This window comes from Erithacus rubecula (genome assembly GCF_903797595.1).
Source record: "Erithacus rubecula genome assembly, chromosome: 4".
Lineage (NCBI taxonomy): Eukaryota > Metazoa > Chordata > Aves > Passeriformes > Muscicapidae > Erithacus > Erithacus rubecula.
In genome coordinates, this window is record NC_136686.1 from 35,584,791 (window position 1) to 35,598,971 (window position 14,181).

The window sequence follows — 14,181 nt, forward strand, 5'->3', positions numbered from 1 at the left end:
TACTATGGTCCTGAAGTTTTGTATATTATTTTCTGTATATCTGATAATTTTAGCCCTCCTACTGCCAGCTTTTTTCCCCTTTTTTCAGTAAACTTTCAAAAACATCTTAATTCCCCATTCCTTAGAAGCGCTTGCATCAGCTTATCCCACCTGTATTTTCAAGGCTATTTTTAAAGCAGCAACAAACAGTATTTTTAAAAGATGCACAGCAACAGTGTTAAAAATAATCCATTGTATCTCACTAAATGTAGACAGACTGTTAAATGAAAGTTATTTTAATGAACAGCCACATTTCATTGTCCACCCAGCACAAGCTGCCAATTCCAGTTCTGGGAAAGAGTCAAGAAAAATACTATTCTGGAGTGCCTGAATGCTTTGTAGTGAGTGTTGCATGCTCACATTTATCAAGAAGTCTCAGGAGTTTACTCAACTATTGTTGATTGTCAGGGCACAATTGTGTATTTAGACTTTTCTTTTTCCCATATTAGCACTGAAAACTACACTCCCAGGGAGGGGCATGAACTGCAGATCTGGCAGATGATAGTAACTCTATGTGTCACATGGGTAGACTGTGGAACTTGTGAACACTCTTTTTTGTACAAATTTCTGAGTATTTTCTTGCCATTCTGGATCTCTTCGGGGAGACAGCAAATTTAGGATGTTCGAGTAGTTCTGCAAAAGACAGGATTTGAACGAAACCAGTCAGAATGGCCAGCATTATTTCAGGAAATGTGGCTTTCACACACCTTACACTATTAAGGTAATGAGCATCTATTTTTAGAAAAGTATTTGTACAACTGAGGTGATTCAGTTCAATCCACGATTGGGTTATCGAGTAGCAATTTAAATATCACACCTGGTGGTAAAGCCTTGCATCTCACTGATTGTTTTCCTGCATCATTTTTAGCAGTATTTTCTGGTAGTAATGCTTTATAGCAATTAATTATATTAAAGAGATTCTTTCAGTTTGCTACTGTCTATCTACATGTATACCAGTTGCTTCAGCAGGAGCTTGTGAGGAAATACAAACAAGAACTTTCTGGGATTCCTATTATTGTAGAACTGTTCTCTTGGGGTTTGGGGTTTTTTTGTTTGTTTATTTGATTGGTTGGTTGGGTTTTTATACCTGTGTACTGGATACTAAAACAGAAGGTTTCCTTTAAGTGTTGGGGTGTTTTTTTATTTAATGAATGAGTTGGACTGGGCAGCATTATTTCAGAAAACGTGGTTATCAAACACCTTTCATTCTTAAGGGAATAAGCATCCATTTCTAGAAAAGTATTTATACAACAGAAATATCTGTTTTCATATAACCTATGGAGATAGTCTAATTGAAATGCATACTGAAGACTTGAAGATAAGCAAACTATTGCAGGGGAAAAATAAAATTATTTACCTTGTAAACACTATTTCTTCCTCTTCATTGTAGTAGATGCTTGTCAGATAAACTGCTGAAATAGTGTAGCACTATTGATTCATTGAGAATTCTGTATGCAATTTTTTTAGCTCTAGCAAAACTGAAGATTTTTTTAACACTAATTTCCCGAAAGTTATATAGTAAAACAATTCAGGTTCTTCAAAATACTTTAACATGCACATTAAGCCAAATTGAGTTTAGTAAGATCTAAGGACACATTTACATGCTTTCTTGTATCAGGACCCAGGAGAGTAAATATGATAAAAAGTCCTGCGAGCAGAGAGAAAATTCTGAATCAGAAGGAAATCCCATTTGGAAAGACAGAACTTCAAACGTTGAATTTTAGAGTTTTCTGGGGGGAAAAAAGTCTTTAATTTTGAATGTGGAAAATAATTCCTATAACTGAACTTCACTGAGCTTTTAAGAATAAAAACAGCTGTGCAGATTGTTCTGTGGAAGAGAATTATACTGTAAAACTCAGATCTTGAAAACCAGGCCTAAGTCATTCAGAAAGAAAAATCTTATTTAGGAATACTTCTGACATTAATAACACTCCAGTTGAATTCATTTGGATTTTGCAGAAAAATGCATTCTGTGTAAAAATTAAATATGAATATGGCTCCAGGATCCAGTTTATTGATGACACTGATGCTTGCTTTCCAGAAATGTGTGCTTTATTGGCCAGAAAAAAGAGGAATCTATGGGAAGGTTGAAGTCCTTGTTAACAGTGTGCAAGAATGCAAAAACTACACTGTTCGTCAGCTTACAATAAAGGTAATAATCTGCATCTGAGAATGCAGAGCATTCACAATGCTCTTTTTTCTTTATTGTTAAATGAAGTTAAAGTGATGGCTTTTTTAAAAGGGTATAAATTTTTGCAGGACAAGCTATGACAGATGCTTCTCTTCTGAGTTAACTCCCCAGATTACACTCTCATGCTATCAGATTGGCCTGCTGCTCCTGACAGAGCATTACAATAAATAATAGATTGGGAAAATTTATTCAGTGTTTCAGCCCCAGCATTGAGAAGTGAGCAGAAGTCACATCATCCAATACAAATTACCCTAGCCCATATTTAGCCCCCTGTTGAAGTAACTGTTATCCAACTCTGATGGAGAGAATAACTGAACAAACTGGGATATTTTATTGATCTAGAAGGGCAGTTCTTCTGCATGTTTAACTTCAATACCCTTGTAATTTTAGTATCAGACCCTTAGGATAATGACCTTAAAAGGTAGAAGTTCATGATAATTTAGAGATTCAGAAGCCCACATCAAGCTATTCTCTTTAGATGTTGTAGCTGATATATCACAGACCTCTGACAATTCCCAATTGACTATACAGTCATGAAGTCAGTAGTCAGATGGACAAAACAAAACTTACACAGCTAGAAAAGCAGCCAAGTTTTCAGGTGCACAAACCCTTCTTACAATTGAGTATCTAGAAGCCCATCAGTTCCATCCACGGTTGCATTCTCCAAGTTTAATATAAAAAACTGTTTAATCTCTCATAACATTTTTACTGCCTTTTGACCATGCCACTGTAAGAAATGAAAAGCAGACAGTTGTTGATGTGAAATGCTTGTGTTGTTTTCAGCAAGGCAGTCAGTCCCGCAGCGTGAAGCACTACTGGTACACGTCCTGGCCAGACCACAAGACCCCCGACAGCGCCCAGCCGCTGCTGCAGCTCATGCTGGATGTGGAGCAGGACAGGCTGGAATCACCAGGCAGAGGCCCTGTGGTCGTGCACTGCAGGTAATTAGCCAGTCCTTCTCTTAAGAGACTGCCTAAAGCAAGGCTACAGCAAACTGCATCAAATAGCCCTCCTAAAGAATGTGTTTGGGGAAGAGCAGAATTCCCCAGCTCCTCTTCACGCTAATTGACGTTTTCAGTTCATGTTTGGGAACATGAGTTTTGATAAAAATTCCCTTGTTGTTAGCAGATCACGTCTACTTCTGCTAATGAACTCTGCTTTTGAAAGACCAGCTGGAAAAATTATTTTCCTTTTGTTTCTTATTTATGATTTGCTTACTTTTTTGTCTTGTTGCATGATTATATACCTAATTCAGATGCAGTGCCTGGTGACCAGTAGGCTATAGTATTGCAAAACATGTCAGTTTGAAGAACAAGCACCAGGTACAAATTTGGAGACCAAAACACATCAGTACTACAATTCGTGGACATTTTCACAAAATCAGTTGGTTGGACATTCAAGAGCAAAGTGTTATTCAGTACTCAAGGATAGAGTTTTACTCACATAAATTATAATGCACCAGAAAATGACCTAGTAATTCTAATTTAATTCTATTTTATTGCTTTATATTGATTCATTACCCCATGTTGCAATTTAGATAATAGGAAGTAGCGGTGGATTTGTTATAATGGTGGAAAGAAGTAGATGAAGCAAAACAAAAAGTAAAAATAAAATCAGTGTTTTCTTACCTGGTTTGTCTCATAATGGTGATGATACATCTCTTAGGGGATATTTTTTTTTTTTTCCTAAAAGTACAATATACCAGAACTTTTCATCTCAAACAACTTCTTTCCAGCTCCATATTTAGGGGATTTAGAGAAATGGGAGACATATTTGAACCACCAGTAATTTTTGAAAACTAGAATGTGATGAATAAGCAACTTTCCCAAATTTTATGCAGCTGCATTTATCAGGAATTGTAGTTTCCCTAACAATGCAGAAATCTGTGGATGGCTATTGAGATTGCCCTTTTTCTAGTACAGATCTTCAGTAGTGAAGGTCTTTAGAAGACTGGGATGTCTTTCTGAGATAAGTGATAAGACAATAAGATCTGTAAGCATGGGCAAGAATTTTTTAATGATTAAAGAGAGATATCATCTCAATTGCGATTAAGATATCATCTCAGTTGTGATTAAAATTCATAGTTCTTCAGTCACAACCCAGCTATCTATACATTCACTACACTATGGTCCACAAATCTCACACCCCATTTTCCAGTCCGACCATTTCTTCCCTTTTTGTCTGAGAGGGCTATGAAGATCTGAACCCCATATTCATGTTTTAACTATTTTCCTCCAATTTTCCTGCCATTCTGCATGAAAGCCATGAGCTGCACTGCATTTCAAATTACTTAAGCAAGAAACAGAATGGGGCAGAGATTCTCAAAATTGTTGAGGCCTCAGGGATAAAAATAATGCCAAAATGGCTGTTTCCCAGCAGGCATCAAGAAAACCTGGGGAACTATGGCACCAAATCCTTCACCATCCTGCAGAATCACAGGACAGAGAGTTAACTCCATCACCATGGGTCTAGGTCCTTTTTGCCTTCATGGCTAGAGGTATGGTTAGCAGAACCCCTGTATACTTTGAGGGCTTTAAAAAACATAAATTCCAACTGGATTTTGTCTTTAGGTTGGCTTCTCCCCCTTTTCAGTTCATATCTCCATCATTTGCTTGGACTAAGCAAGAGAATACTCATTTTTTTAGTGCTACTGAAGCTTGGTTTTCTTACTTGTATGCAATCTGAAAAAATGTAAACCTCACAATTACCCACAAATGGACTGCAGAAACAGTACACACTTTCATTTCCCTCTATGAAAGTGAGCTGAGAAGTCAGCCTTGCTGGACATGCACCCAGGAACTGTGAGTTCTAGCAATTCCATGTTTCATATTTTTTTGTGTATTTTCATATTTATTTAGTGTTTTCCACATAATTCCTTGATCTGTGAACTTCATTCCCCTGTTAAATTTTGCCTTCTTTTCAGTGCTGGTATAGGAAGAACTGGATGTTTTATTGCCACAGCCATTGGTTGTCAGCAGTTAAAGGAAGAGGGAGTAGTAGATGCATTGAGCATTGTCTGCCAGCTACGAGTGGATCGGTGAGTTCCAGAAGAGCCACAAATCAGTCAATGATTTGGAAATAATTACCAAAATGATTTTGTAATGATCAGTAATGATTCAGTAAAGATTCTGAAAACATTTTCACAGTTGAATGCTACTTTACATGAAATGGCTGCCATTGCTTTTGCTGATTTTTATGATTACATTAACTGAATGGTATTCAAGTTAACATTTGTACTTAGGTCCTGAATAAGGAATCTCATTTTTTTCTGGGTGAAACCTCCATTGAATGAAATACCTCTGAAATTACAACCCTGTAGTTGCTGGGCACTTGTCACTTCTCTTTCCCCCCTGCCTCTAGAACTTTTTGCTTTCTGTTTGCATTATCCCATTAGGACACAGGAAAGGTGAGGCAATCTGGAAACAAGGAGTTTTCTTTGAGACTGGATTGATGAAGAAATCCAGGCTTTCTGAATGTGTAGTTTCTTTGAGTGCTGGAGAAAGATAAATCTAATGCTGTTTCCTCAGCTGCGCTGGGGGTCCTTTTGAACTGAGTTGGCAAATTTACCCAGCCTAAGAAAATGCCAACACATTTGTTCCAGACTTTTCTGAAGTCAAATCAATTCCCTGACTGAATTCACAGCTTGGGAGCAGGAACAGTGTAAGCCAGCATTGTTGTAGAGTGCTTTGTTTTGTGAAACTATGGCTGAAGAGGGATTTGTGTTTTAAAGGAGGATGTGAGTATTGTGCACAATAGAAACTGTTGGTTGGGTTGTACTTTTCTTTCTTATTCTGCTTGGAGAAACAGGATTTTGTATAAAGTAAATAAACAGGACTGCACCAAGAATAAAGCAGTCTCCTATTCTGTAGGTACAGGTCATATAATCCCCTTGCAAGTATCTTAACTGCTTCTGACATGTGTGTCTTCTTTCAATGAGAAAAATCCATAAAGGTGCAAATGCTGAAAAAGAGCTTAGGTCAAAGGGTTAATACAGAATTTTTTGAGCTCTGAAAGGTACTGGGACTGCAGAATTGCAGAACAGAATCCATATAGTTCACTGTGTTTATGGATCATCTCCTCTGCCTTCCTTTCCCATGCTAGACATTGTAATATGATCTTTACAGGGTGACATGAGCCACTTGGAGTGTAAAATTCTCCAAGGGGAGTTATTGACCTAAAAATCTCAGCAACAAAATGAGAAGGAATAGCTGAGGGAAAAGTGCTTACACTGTTTTAAATCACCAACTGCAAATTTCCAACCCTCTTTTCTGAATATCTGTCTTATTGGGAAAGGTTTGAAGTGTTCTTCCCCATTTTAGTAATTCTATTATGAGAGAATCTTTTTCTTATTGCTTTTAAAATCCATTATAGAGAAGTGGTCTCAGCTGCCTCTTTTAATATCCCTATTTCTGACATAAAAAGCAACCCAGATTTTCAGCATTGGTAACTGACAACACAATTTTATTGAGTAGATCTGCCTAATGAATTTTCTTTTACATATTAGTATCCTAGATAAACTTGGAAAGAGAATGGAAATCTGACCCAAATATAACATTCATAACAGCAATTTCCATGACACAAAGCTTGTTATAAGTATTGTTAAATATTGTGATTTGTACCTTTCTGTATTTTTTCAAGTTTCAGATTATATAGACTACAGCGATCTTGCTTCATATTCTCAGGCATTGCCTGAGGCAAAGAGTATGTCTCTGTTTTAATTTTTAAAGACATTTTTCTAGATAAAACTCAGTAACCAAAACCTGTCTTTTATTTTCCCTTTTTTTTCCCCAATTGGCCATATTGCAGAATGACTCTCACTGACCTGGCAGTCAGTTTATAGTTACAATTATTAAGGCAAAGCTTAGCAGCCCCTAAGACTGCAGAAGCCACTGCCAGTCCCATCAGATCATGGGTCCATAAAGTGGCCAAGTGTTAGTGTTACATGGACAAAGCTCAATGAGACTGGCCTCCCCTGTTGCCACTCCTGACATGGTGGTCATTGGCAACTGGTATGTGAGACTGGGTCATTACACATGTCATGAAGCTGGCAAAATGAACTTAAATGAGCACAGTAGACTTGGCTGCAAGTGCTGGCTGTGGCCATTGTGCTGTTGCAGTGCAGTCACCAGCACAGCCAATGGTAGCAGTGGGGTACAATCACGAGCACAGCAGGATCAGTGCTAAGGCTGTCTTCCTCATTTATGTTGGCCAGCAGCTGAGCTCCAGTTTTTTCTTTGTGCATCAGATTGCCCTATAAAGACAAACCAAAAAATGGATATTTTAGCAGAAAGCAGAACAGGGCGGTTTTTATCTGACCACCTGGGATCCAGCAACCTGGGATATTCAGGTGGTACACTGAATATTTTTATCCCTGGTATCCTATCTCTACTAGGTTCCTGGCCACTCTATCTTATGCTCAGAGCTGCATCTTCCAAACACAGCTTACTGATGGAATGAACACACTAAGGGATGTCCACTCTCATGTGGATTTTTTATTATGGGTCCATAGCTCCATTTCTACCAAAGTGAATCAAGCAATAGGACAAAAGAAAAGAGCTGACTTGAGTGGCTCACAAGTGGTGTTGTAGTGACTTACCAAAGCATTTGTATTGCCCAGCATATTCAATGCAAACCAAACAAGCATCCAGACAAATTGCAGATGGTGACAAAAAGTTATGCTGGAAAATATTTTAATTAATGGCCCATGTAATTCTCCCTGGAAATAGAGTTTTAAACAGTGCTCCAACAGGGATTGAGACAGAACAGAGCTGTTCCTGGGTAGGGTATGTCCAGGTACTTTCTTAGCTGTTAAGTGTAAGTTAAGGGGTGAATGGATCTGACAGTAATCATCAGTGCTGAGCTGATATGACAAAATGGACCATCCACTCAAAATATTGGCCCAGGGTGGAAATACATCCATGGTCTGTGTGAATTTGTAAAAAGACAGACACACAGGTCTGCTCAGCTTGCTTTTTTCTCCAGTTCATTTTTAATATTTTGCAACAGAAACAGGAAATGTTTGATGTGAGGCATCTTCAAGACTTACTGTGACATCGAGAAACTTTGCACATTCTTAACCTTAAAGGCACATTCTTGGAATGACATCCGATAACTTTGCTCTTGGCTCCTCAGACAGGATGAAAAGAGTTTCCAGTGTGCGTCAATTCATTGTTTAAGTGTTTTGACTAATGGCCTCAGGTTAAAAAAAAATAATCCCAAACCCTACATCCCATTCATTCTGGAGCAGACTGCATGCAGCTGCACTAGCAGCAAGCCAGAGGGCAGGGTAAAGGACCCTTTATGCACCCACTGCTGCCCAAGCAAAGATGGTCACAGCCCCTGAGCCCTCAGGATACCAGGGTCTGTTCTTCCAGGCACCAGCCCAGAGTCTCAAAGAAGCAGAGAGCCCAGCAGCTCACAGAGTCGCTGGCAGATAGACAAAGGCTGCACACCCAGAGGTGCTGTAGCTGTGGCTATATCCCTTCTGGGCTCTAGGGACGTGGGAGAGGAAACCTCCCTCCTTGAGCAAATTTCCTCCTGAAATGCTCTTCCACACAGACATTTCCACAAGCCTATATCTTGGGATCACAGATAATTCCCTGCTGTTAAATGTGAGCCTTGCATAAGAACAATGGTAAGAAGGACTTGGGATATTGGTAGATGAAAAATTGGACATGAGCCAGGAGTGTGCACTTGCAGCCCAGAAAGCCAAGTGTATCTTTTTGCATCTAAAGCAGCCCAGGGAGGGGATTCTGCCCCTCTGCTCTGCTCTGGTGACACCCCACCTAGAGGGGGTGCATCCAGCCCTGGGGTCCCCTGCTACAGTGGATCCAGAGAAGGGCCATGAAAATTGTCAGAGGGACAGAGCACCTCTCCTGTGAAGAAAGTCTGAAAGGGATGGAGCTGTTCAGCCTGGAGAAGGATCTGGAGACATGTTTTTGCTGCCTTTCAATATAAAAGGGGGCTTATAAGAAAGACAGAGAAAGGCTTTTTACCAGGGTCTGTAGTGATAGGATAAGAGATAATGATTTTAAACTTAGAGAGTAAATTCAGATTAGCTATTATGAAGAAATTATTTACTTCTCCATCCTTAGAACTGTTTAAAGCCAAGTTGGGTGGGGCTCTGAGCAGCCTGGTCTTAGGGGAAGGTATCCCTGCCCATGGCAGGGGGTTTGGAGCTAGGTGGTCTTTAAGGTCCCTACCAACCCCATTTTGTGATACTATGGCTCAGTAAATCCCATGTATAATGGTACTGACAAGGCTAAATTGTCTGAACCTCTGAATAAGACTTATATGCCCTTAAACTGACAGAAATATGGACTGTTTGCCCATACAAGGTTCAGAAGCATCATAATCTCTGAATTGTGCTTGCTAGCACAGGCAGATCATGGTGCTGGGCTCAGCCCCCACCAGTCCTATACACGTTTTCTTGGGGGTTTATATGTTGCTTCAGCACTGAAGAGGAAAGAGCAGGGATCACCACCACGCAGCCTAGTGCAGCCAGAATTGTTTTAACCTGCCCTTTTGGCTAAGTCCTTCTTCCTGGATACACTCTCTTCCTCCACCCCTTCCACATAGCAGAGCTAACCTAGGAAGTGCACTCCCTTAGAGAACATCTTGGAGGAACATTGATGAGGAAGGCAGGAAGGGAAGCTGTTTGGGAAGGGTCTGCGTGGGCAGAGCAGGACACAGCAGCAGGGAGGAAGGAAGGAGACTAGGCAGCACACAGGACCAGAGCAAAGCCCTCCCATCACCTTTAGTATCTCTCTGCATCTCCAGGCAGGAGACAAGCACAGAGGAAAGCAGCTGAAGGCAAAAGGCAGCCAAGAGTTATGAATTTGTGGATGTCTTTGTTGGCAAAGCTACAAGGGCTGCATTTTGGGCTGGATGGGACCATTGATTTTGTTCCTAGGAATAGCATATCATAATAGCCATGTGGCTCACTTAAAAGGTGTTCTATATTTGCTTGAGCTCATTGGAGGAACGCAGACCACTGGTGGCTTGATTAAAGAAGTAGGTATTATTTTAATTATGATTTTCCTGCCATAGCCATTTAGCCATCCAGTAGCACTGAAGAAAATAAAAGGACCTTGTGTTGTAGATAACTTTCTCTAATATTGAAGGACAATACTTGCTGAGGAAATTTTATCATTTTTCAAATAGCTTGGCATATTAGTACCATATTTGTTGTTAGGGATCTCATGAGATTTTCAGACCTGTTCTTGCAAGATATTTGGCTCCAACAGTGCTCTTCATCCAAATATCTCACAAATTTAAATGTTTCAATGAAGATCTAACTGAAGCCAGATGTGACACGTATCTTAATGTCTTCCTTCTAATTAAGGCCATTTAGTCTTTCATTATACCAAAGGTAACTAGCTGCTCCAGAGTACACTGATGATGAACCTTGTTTCTAGAAGCAGAGTAGATTTCTTTGAATATCCTGGCAGATGAGATAATAGAAGTAATTAAGTAAACTTGAGGCTTTGCTCTATGAGAAGGGAGACCTCAAGTACCTCAGTATGGAGAGAAAGAAGCTCAGTTTAATTTCAGATCTAAATGGTAACACTATCACATCTACCTCATAGGATACCACCTTCCTACCACATTGAAACTGGCACTGGAGATGTGGGACTTGGTCCTCATACTTACACCTGAAAAACTGATTGTTATCAGATGAATGTATAAAATGTAGACATTTAATGCAAACTGGCTGCAACTAGTTCTTTTTATGGTTAGGTTAAACTCCTTTGCATTGTTGGTGAAATGATTCACCACAGTAAAATTTTGTAGGCTGTTGGGACAGGATGCATTGTAGGCGTTAGAAAGAGGACAGGAAGAGCTGTTCTCTGCACAGGCCATCTGTAGGTCACAGAAGGTTACATTTTCAGTAAAGGACAAAAACGAAAGGCCAGATTCTGTCCACTTCCTTGCTCCATCAGTGGTAATGCTACATCCATGTATCTGGCCTTCCTTGCCCAAGTGATTGAGCAAAATCCTCTTTGAATATACTGAATTTGAAGCATAGGTTTTAACACTGTAGATGCCAGATGTTTTCTTCTGTAATCCTTTCTCTGATGGAACTGGGAATTCTTCATGTTGGACATGTGCTGGATGGCATAAGTTGTGAAGAAAGTAATTCTGCTCTGACAAAAATCTTCCACTCACTCAAGGAAACGAAGTCAAAAACTGAGAAAAGGGCTTGTGTCATCTGGTGGTCATGGGGCTGGCAGGAGCTGGAGGGTGTTGCAGTCTTAAGAAATAAGATTTCAGCACAGTGTGTTTCCTTTCCAGGGGTGGAATGGTTCAGACCAGCGAGCAGTATGAATTTGTGCACCATGCACTGAGTCTGTATGAAAGCAGACTTTCTGCAGAAGCTGTCGAGTGAAGGAGGAGGGTAGAACCAAATGTCAGTCTCTTGAGGTAATTTGCTTCATTACCTACCAGCAGCTTCTTCAAGGAGTTTCCTGCAGTGGGACAGACGGCTTTGAGGCCAACTTCTGCAAGGATTGTGGACGGTTTGGCAAAAGTACAGAGATTGCTGGACCCTTACTATATATGAATGTATTGTGAGCTTCCCAAAAATGATTTATAAAGAAGGTACTGTACTGAAACTACACATGGATTTTGTGTGTGTATCTAAAGGTGGGTTTAATTCTGTAATGCTGATATCTGCCATATGGAATGTATGTATGTGCTACTGCTGCAGTCAGATGGACATTGGGACTTCTACAGAAGAAATGTTTAACAAGTGTATAAAAGCTTTGACGTTTGCAAACTGTCTTGTGAATGGACTGTCAACTGTACTGTAAAGTGCTATTACTGATTATGTGGTGAGCTTGTTTCTTGGCCACATAATATTCTTGCTGCTAAAATTGCAAGTGTTCGACTATGGATTTAAAAAAAAAGGAGTTAATAAAAAAAATAAAATCTTGTTTTTGAAAATATTCAAAAGCAGTTAATATTTTATATGGAAATACATGTTCTTCATACTATTAACTATTAAATGTGTATTTACTGTAGGTCTTACAGAGCAGTTGCAGAGCACAATGTCTGTTATTCAGTGTGTATGTATTAACCCTATACTGTTGATTGTCTTAAAACATGCTTCTGCTACAGACCTGAATCCAGTGTATTTGTAAATTGTGTAAGTCATTCTACTTTTAAAAGAAACTTTGTAGCATATATTAAATGGTAAGGATTTTAAATATTTGTCTGTCTTTTATTAATACAGAAATTTTTGCATATGTTGTTTATCTGCTCTATTTCTTTCAGTAAGAGATAGATGCCTTTAGTGATATGGACTCTTCCATGACAGGTATACGAGAAAGAAAATGCTGCTATGACTCTTTCCTTTATTGTTCTGTAAAAGTTTGTTTTTAAGAGATATGAAAAGTTGGCATTATGGCTTACAGCACTGGGAGGTCTGTTTACAGGGTATAATGAGTTTTTAATGCAGTGATGTTGACTTTGCTTCATACTGCTAATAAATTACCCTTAATATAAAATATTGACTGAAGTCTCTGTTCTTGCCTAGAGTAGTTCATGCACACACACTCTTGTTCCCCCATGAACAGGCTCAGCCCAGCACAATTTGGTCAGCCTCCACCACAGCTTCAGACCACTTGGGAACCAATCCAGAGGACACAGGCAATCCCCAGTTGACATGGAGCAAGGAGCACCACCTGATGGGAGGGCAAACCCAGCATCACTTGATTCCTCAGGGGGAGTTTCTGTAAGACCTAAAACCTGGTACAGATGCCAGAGCTTTGCCTCCTCCTCTTCCCCTTCCTCCCCACCCTCCTCTTAGCTTTTACAATTTGTGGAGTTATAAATATATTGAGATTTTGCTTGATTGCATATAGTTACAAAAAAATGCATGTTTTTCCCTGCATAATATAGAATATACTTAGTCAGCAACATCCTGATGACCTGTAGATTTGTAATAGTTCACAGGCAACAAATTGCACATAAGTATGATCCCCATTCTTTTAGTCTAAAGAGATTCAATAAAATCTCTTTTAATTTCCCAGGTGTTTGAAAGTTCTCTTTTGCTTGTATTTTTCCAAAATAAACCAACTAGTAAACTGAAGAATCATATAAAAGGACAAAGTGCTGTAAAACCCCCCAAAACAATTGAATAGAAGGAAGTGCTCGTCACTGACTTTTTCCCCCATGAAGGCACATTTCCTTCCTAGCCTTCGCTTCACTTATCTGAGGTGGGTTTTTTTAAGAGAAGCATGGGGAGTTGCTAGAGGGAAAATGGATTCTTTATTTCACGTCCTGGTTTCTACCTGTCTTGCCCTGACATTCTCAGGTAAGTGTCTCTCCCCACTTCCCCTCTGCTGAATTGCTCTCTCTGCCACTGAGCAGAGCCCTCTGGCACAGCCAGTGATTTACAAAAACCAAGTCACCTCTTCTCTGGGCTTCGTACCAGAGGAATGAGGGGCAGGGCCAACATAGCCCGTTCTGTTTAGATTCCTTTCCAAAGGAAAATAAACGTCTTCTTCTATGCTGGAGATACTTCTTTTTTTAAGAACATCTCCTGATAGAAAATCCAAGAGCTGAGATTTGGGACAAATGCTCCAGAGGGGAGATTCCTATCTTTTATTCCTATTTTATGAAACTTCAGAGACAATAACTTTCTGTAATACTTAGTTAGAAAATTCCCAGGTCTGTAAAAACAGGAGAATGACAACATCAGTTGAGGGCAATAAATACACTTTTGGTTTAGCACTTTGTAACTAATGGGGCTGGAAATGTTTGAGTAACTGAGACTAAAAACAAAGAACAACCTAAACATGATATGGCAGGGAGGCTGCATTTGAAATAACCAGTTCTGTGTTCTGTAACAAGGCTGGATTTTGCATTGGTAACTTTCTGAGGTTTTGATTAATGCACAGTAATTTTCTTCATTTGAGTAGCTGGTGTTGATCTTTAAGTGTGGTGAC

General features: G+C 39.5%; 2 protein-coding genes across 8 annotated transcripts in view; both read left to right on the top strand.

Moving 5' to 3' along the window:
• Window positions 1-12,741, top strand: part of PTPRR (protein tyrosine phosphatase receptor type R) — a 135,465-nt gene extending 122,724 nt beyond the window's left edge. For all 4 annotated transcript variants that reach the window (XM_079303345.1, XM_079303346.1, XM_079303348.1 and 1 more), the window contains 4 exons: window positions 2,081-2,191; window positions 3,014-3,171; window positions 5,154-5,267; window positions 11,525-12,741. In XM_079303345.1, coding sequence (XP_079159471.1) covers window positions 2,081-2,191; window positions 3,014-3,171; window positions 5,154-5,267; window positions 11,525-11,618 — 477 coding nt within the window. In that variant the 3' untranslated portion in view covers window positions 11,619-12,741. The remainder of the gene's footprint in view (window positions 1-2,080; window positions 2,192-3,013; window positions 3,172-5,153; window positions 5,268-11,524) is intronic.
• Window positions 12,742-13,435: 694 nt separating this feature from the next.
• Window positions 13,436-14,181, top strand: part of PTPRB (protein tyrosine phosphatase receptor type B) — a 59,126-nt gene continuing 58,380 nt past the window's right edge. For all 4 annotated transcript variants that reach the window (XM_079303277.1, XM_079303278.1, XM_079303280.1 and 1 more), the window contains exon 1: window positions 13,436-13,547. In XM_079303277.1, the coding sequence (XP_079159403.1) occupies window positions 13,493-13,547 (55 nt within the window). In that variant the 5' untranslated portion in view covers window positions 13,436-13,492. The remainder of the gene's footprint in view (window positions 13,548-14,181) is intronic.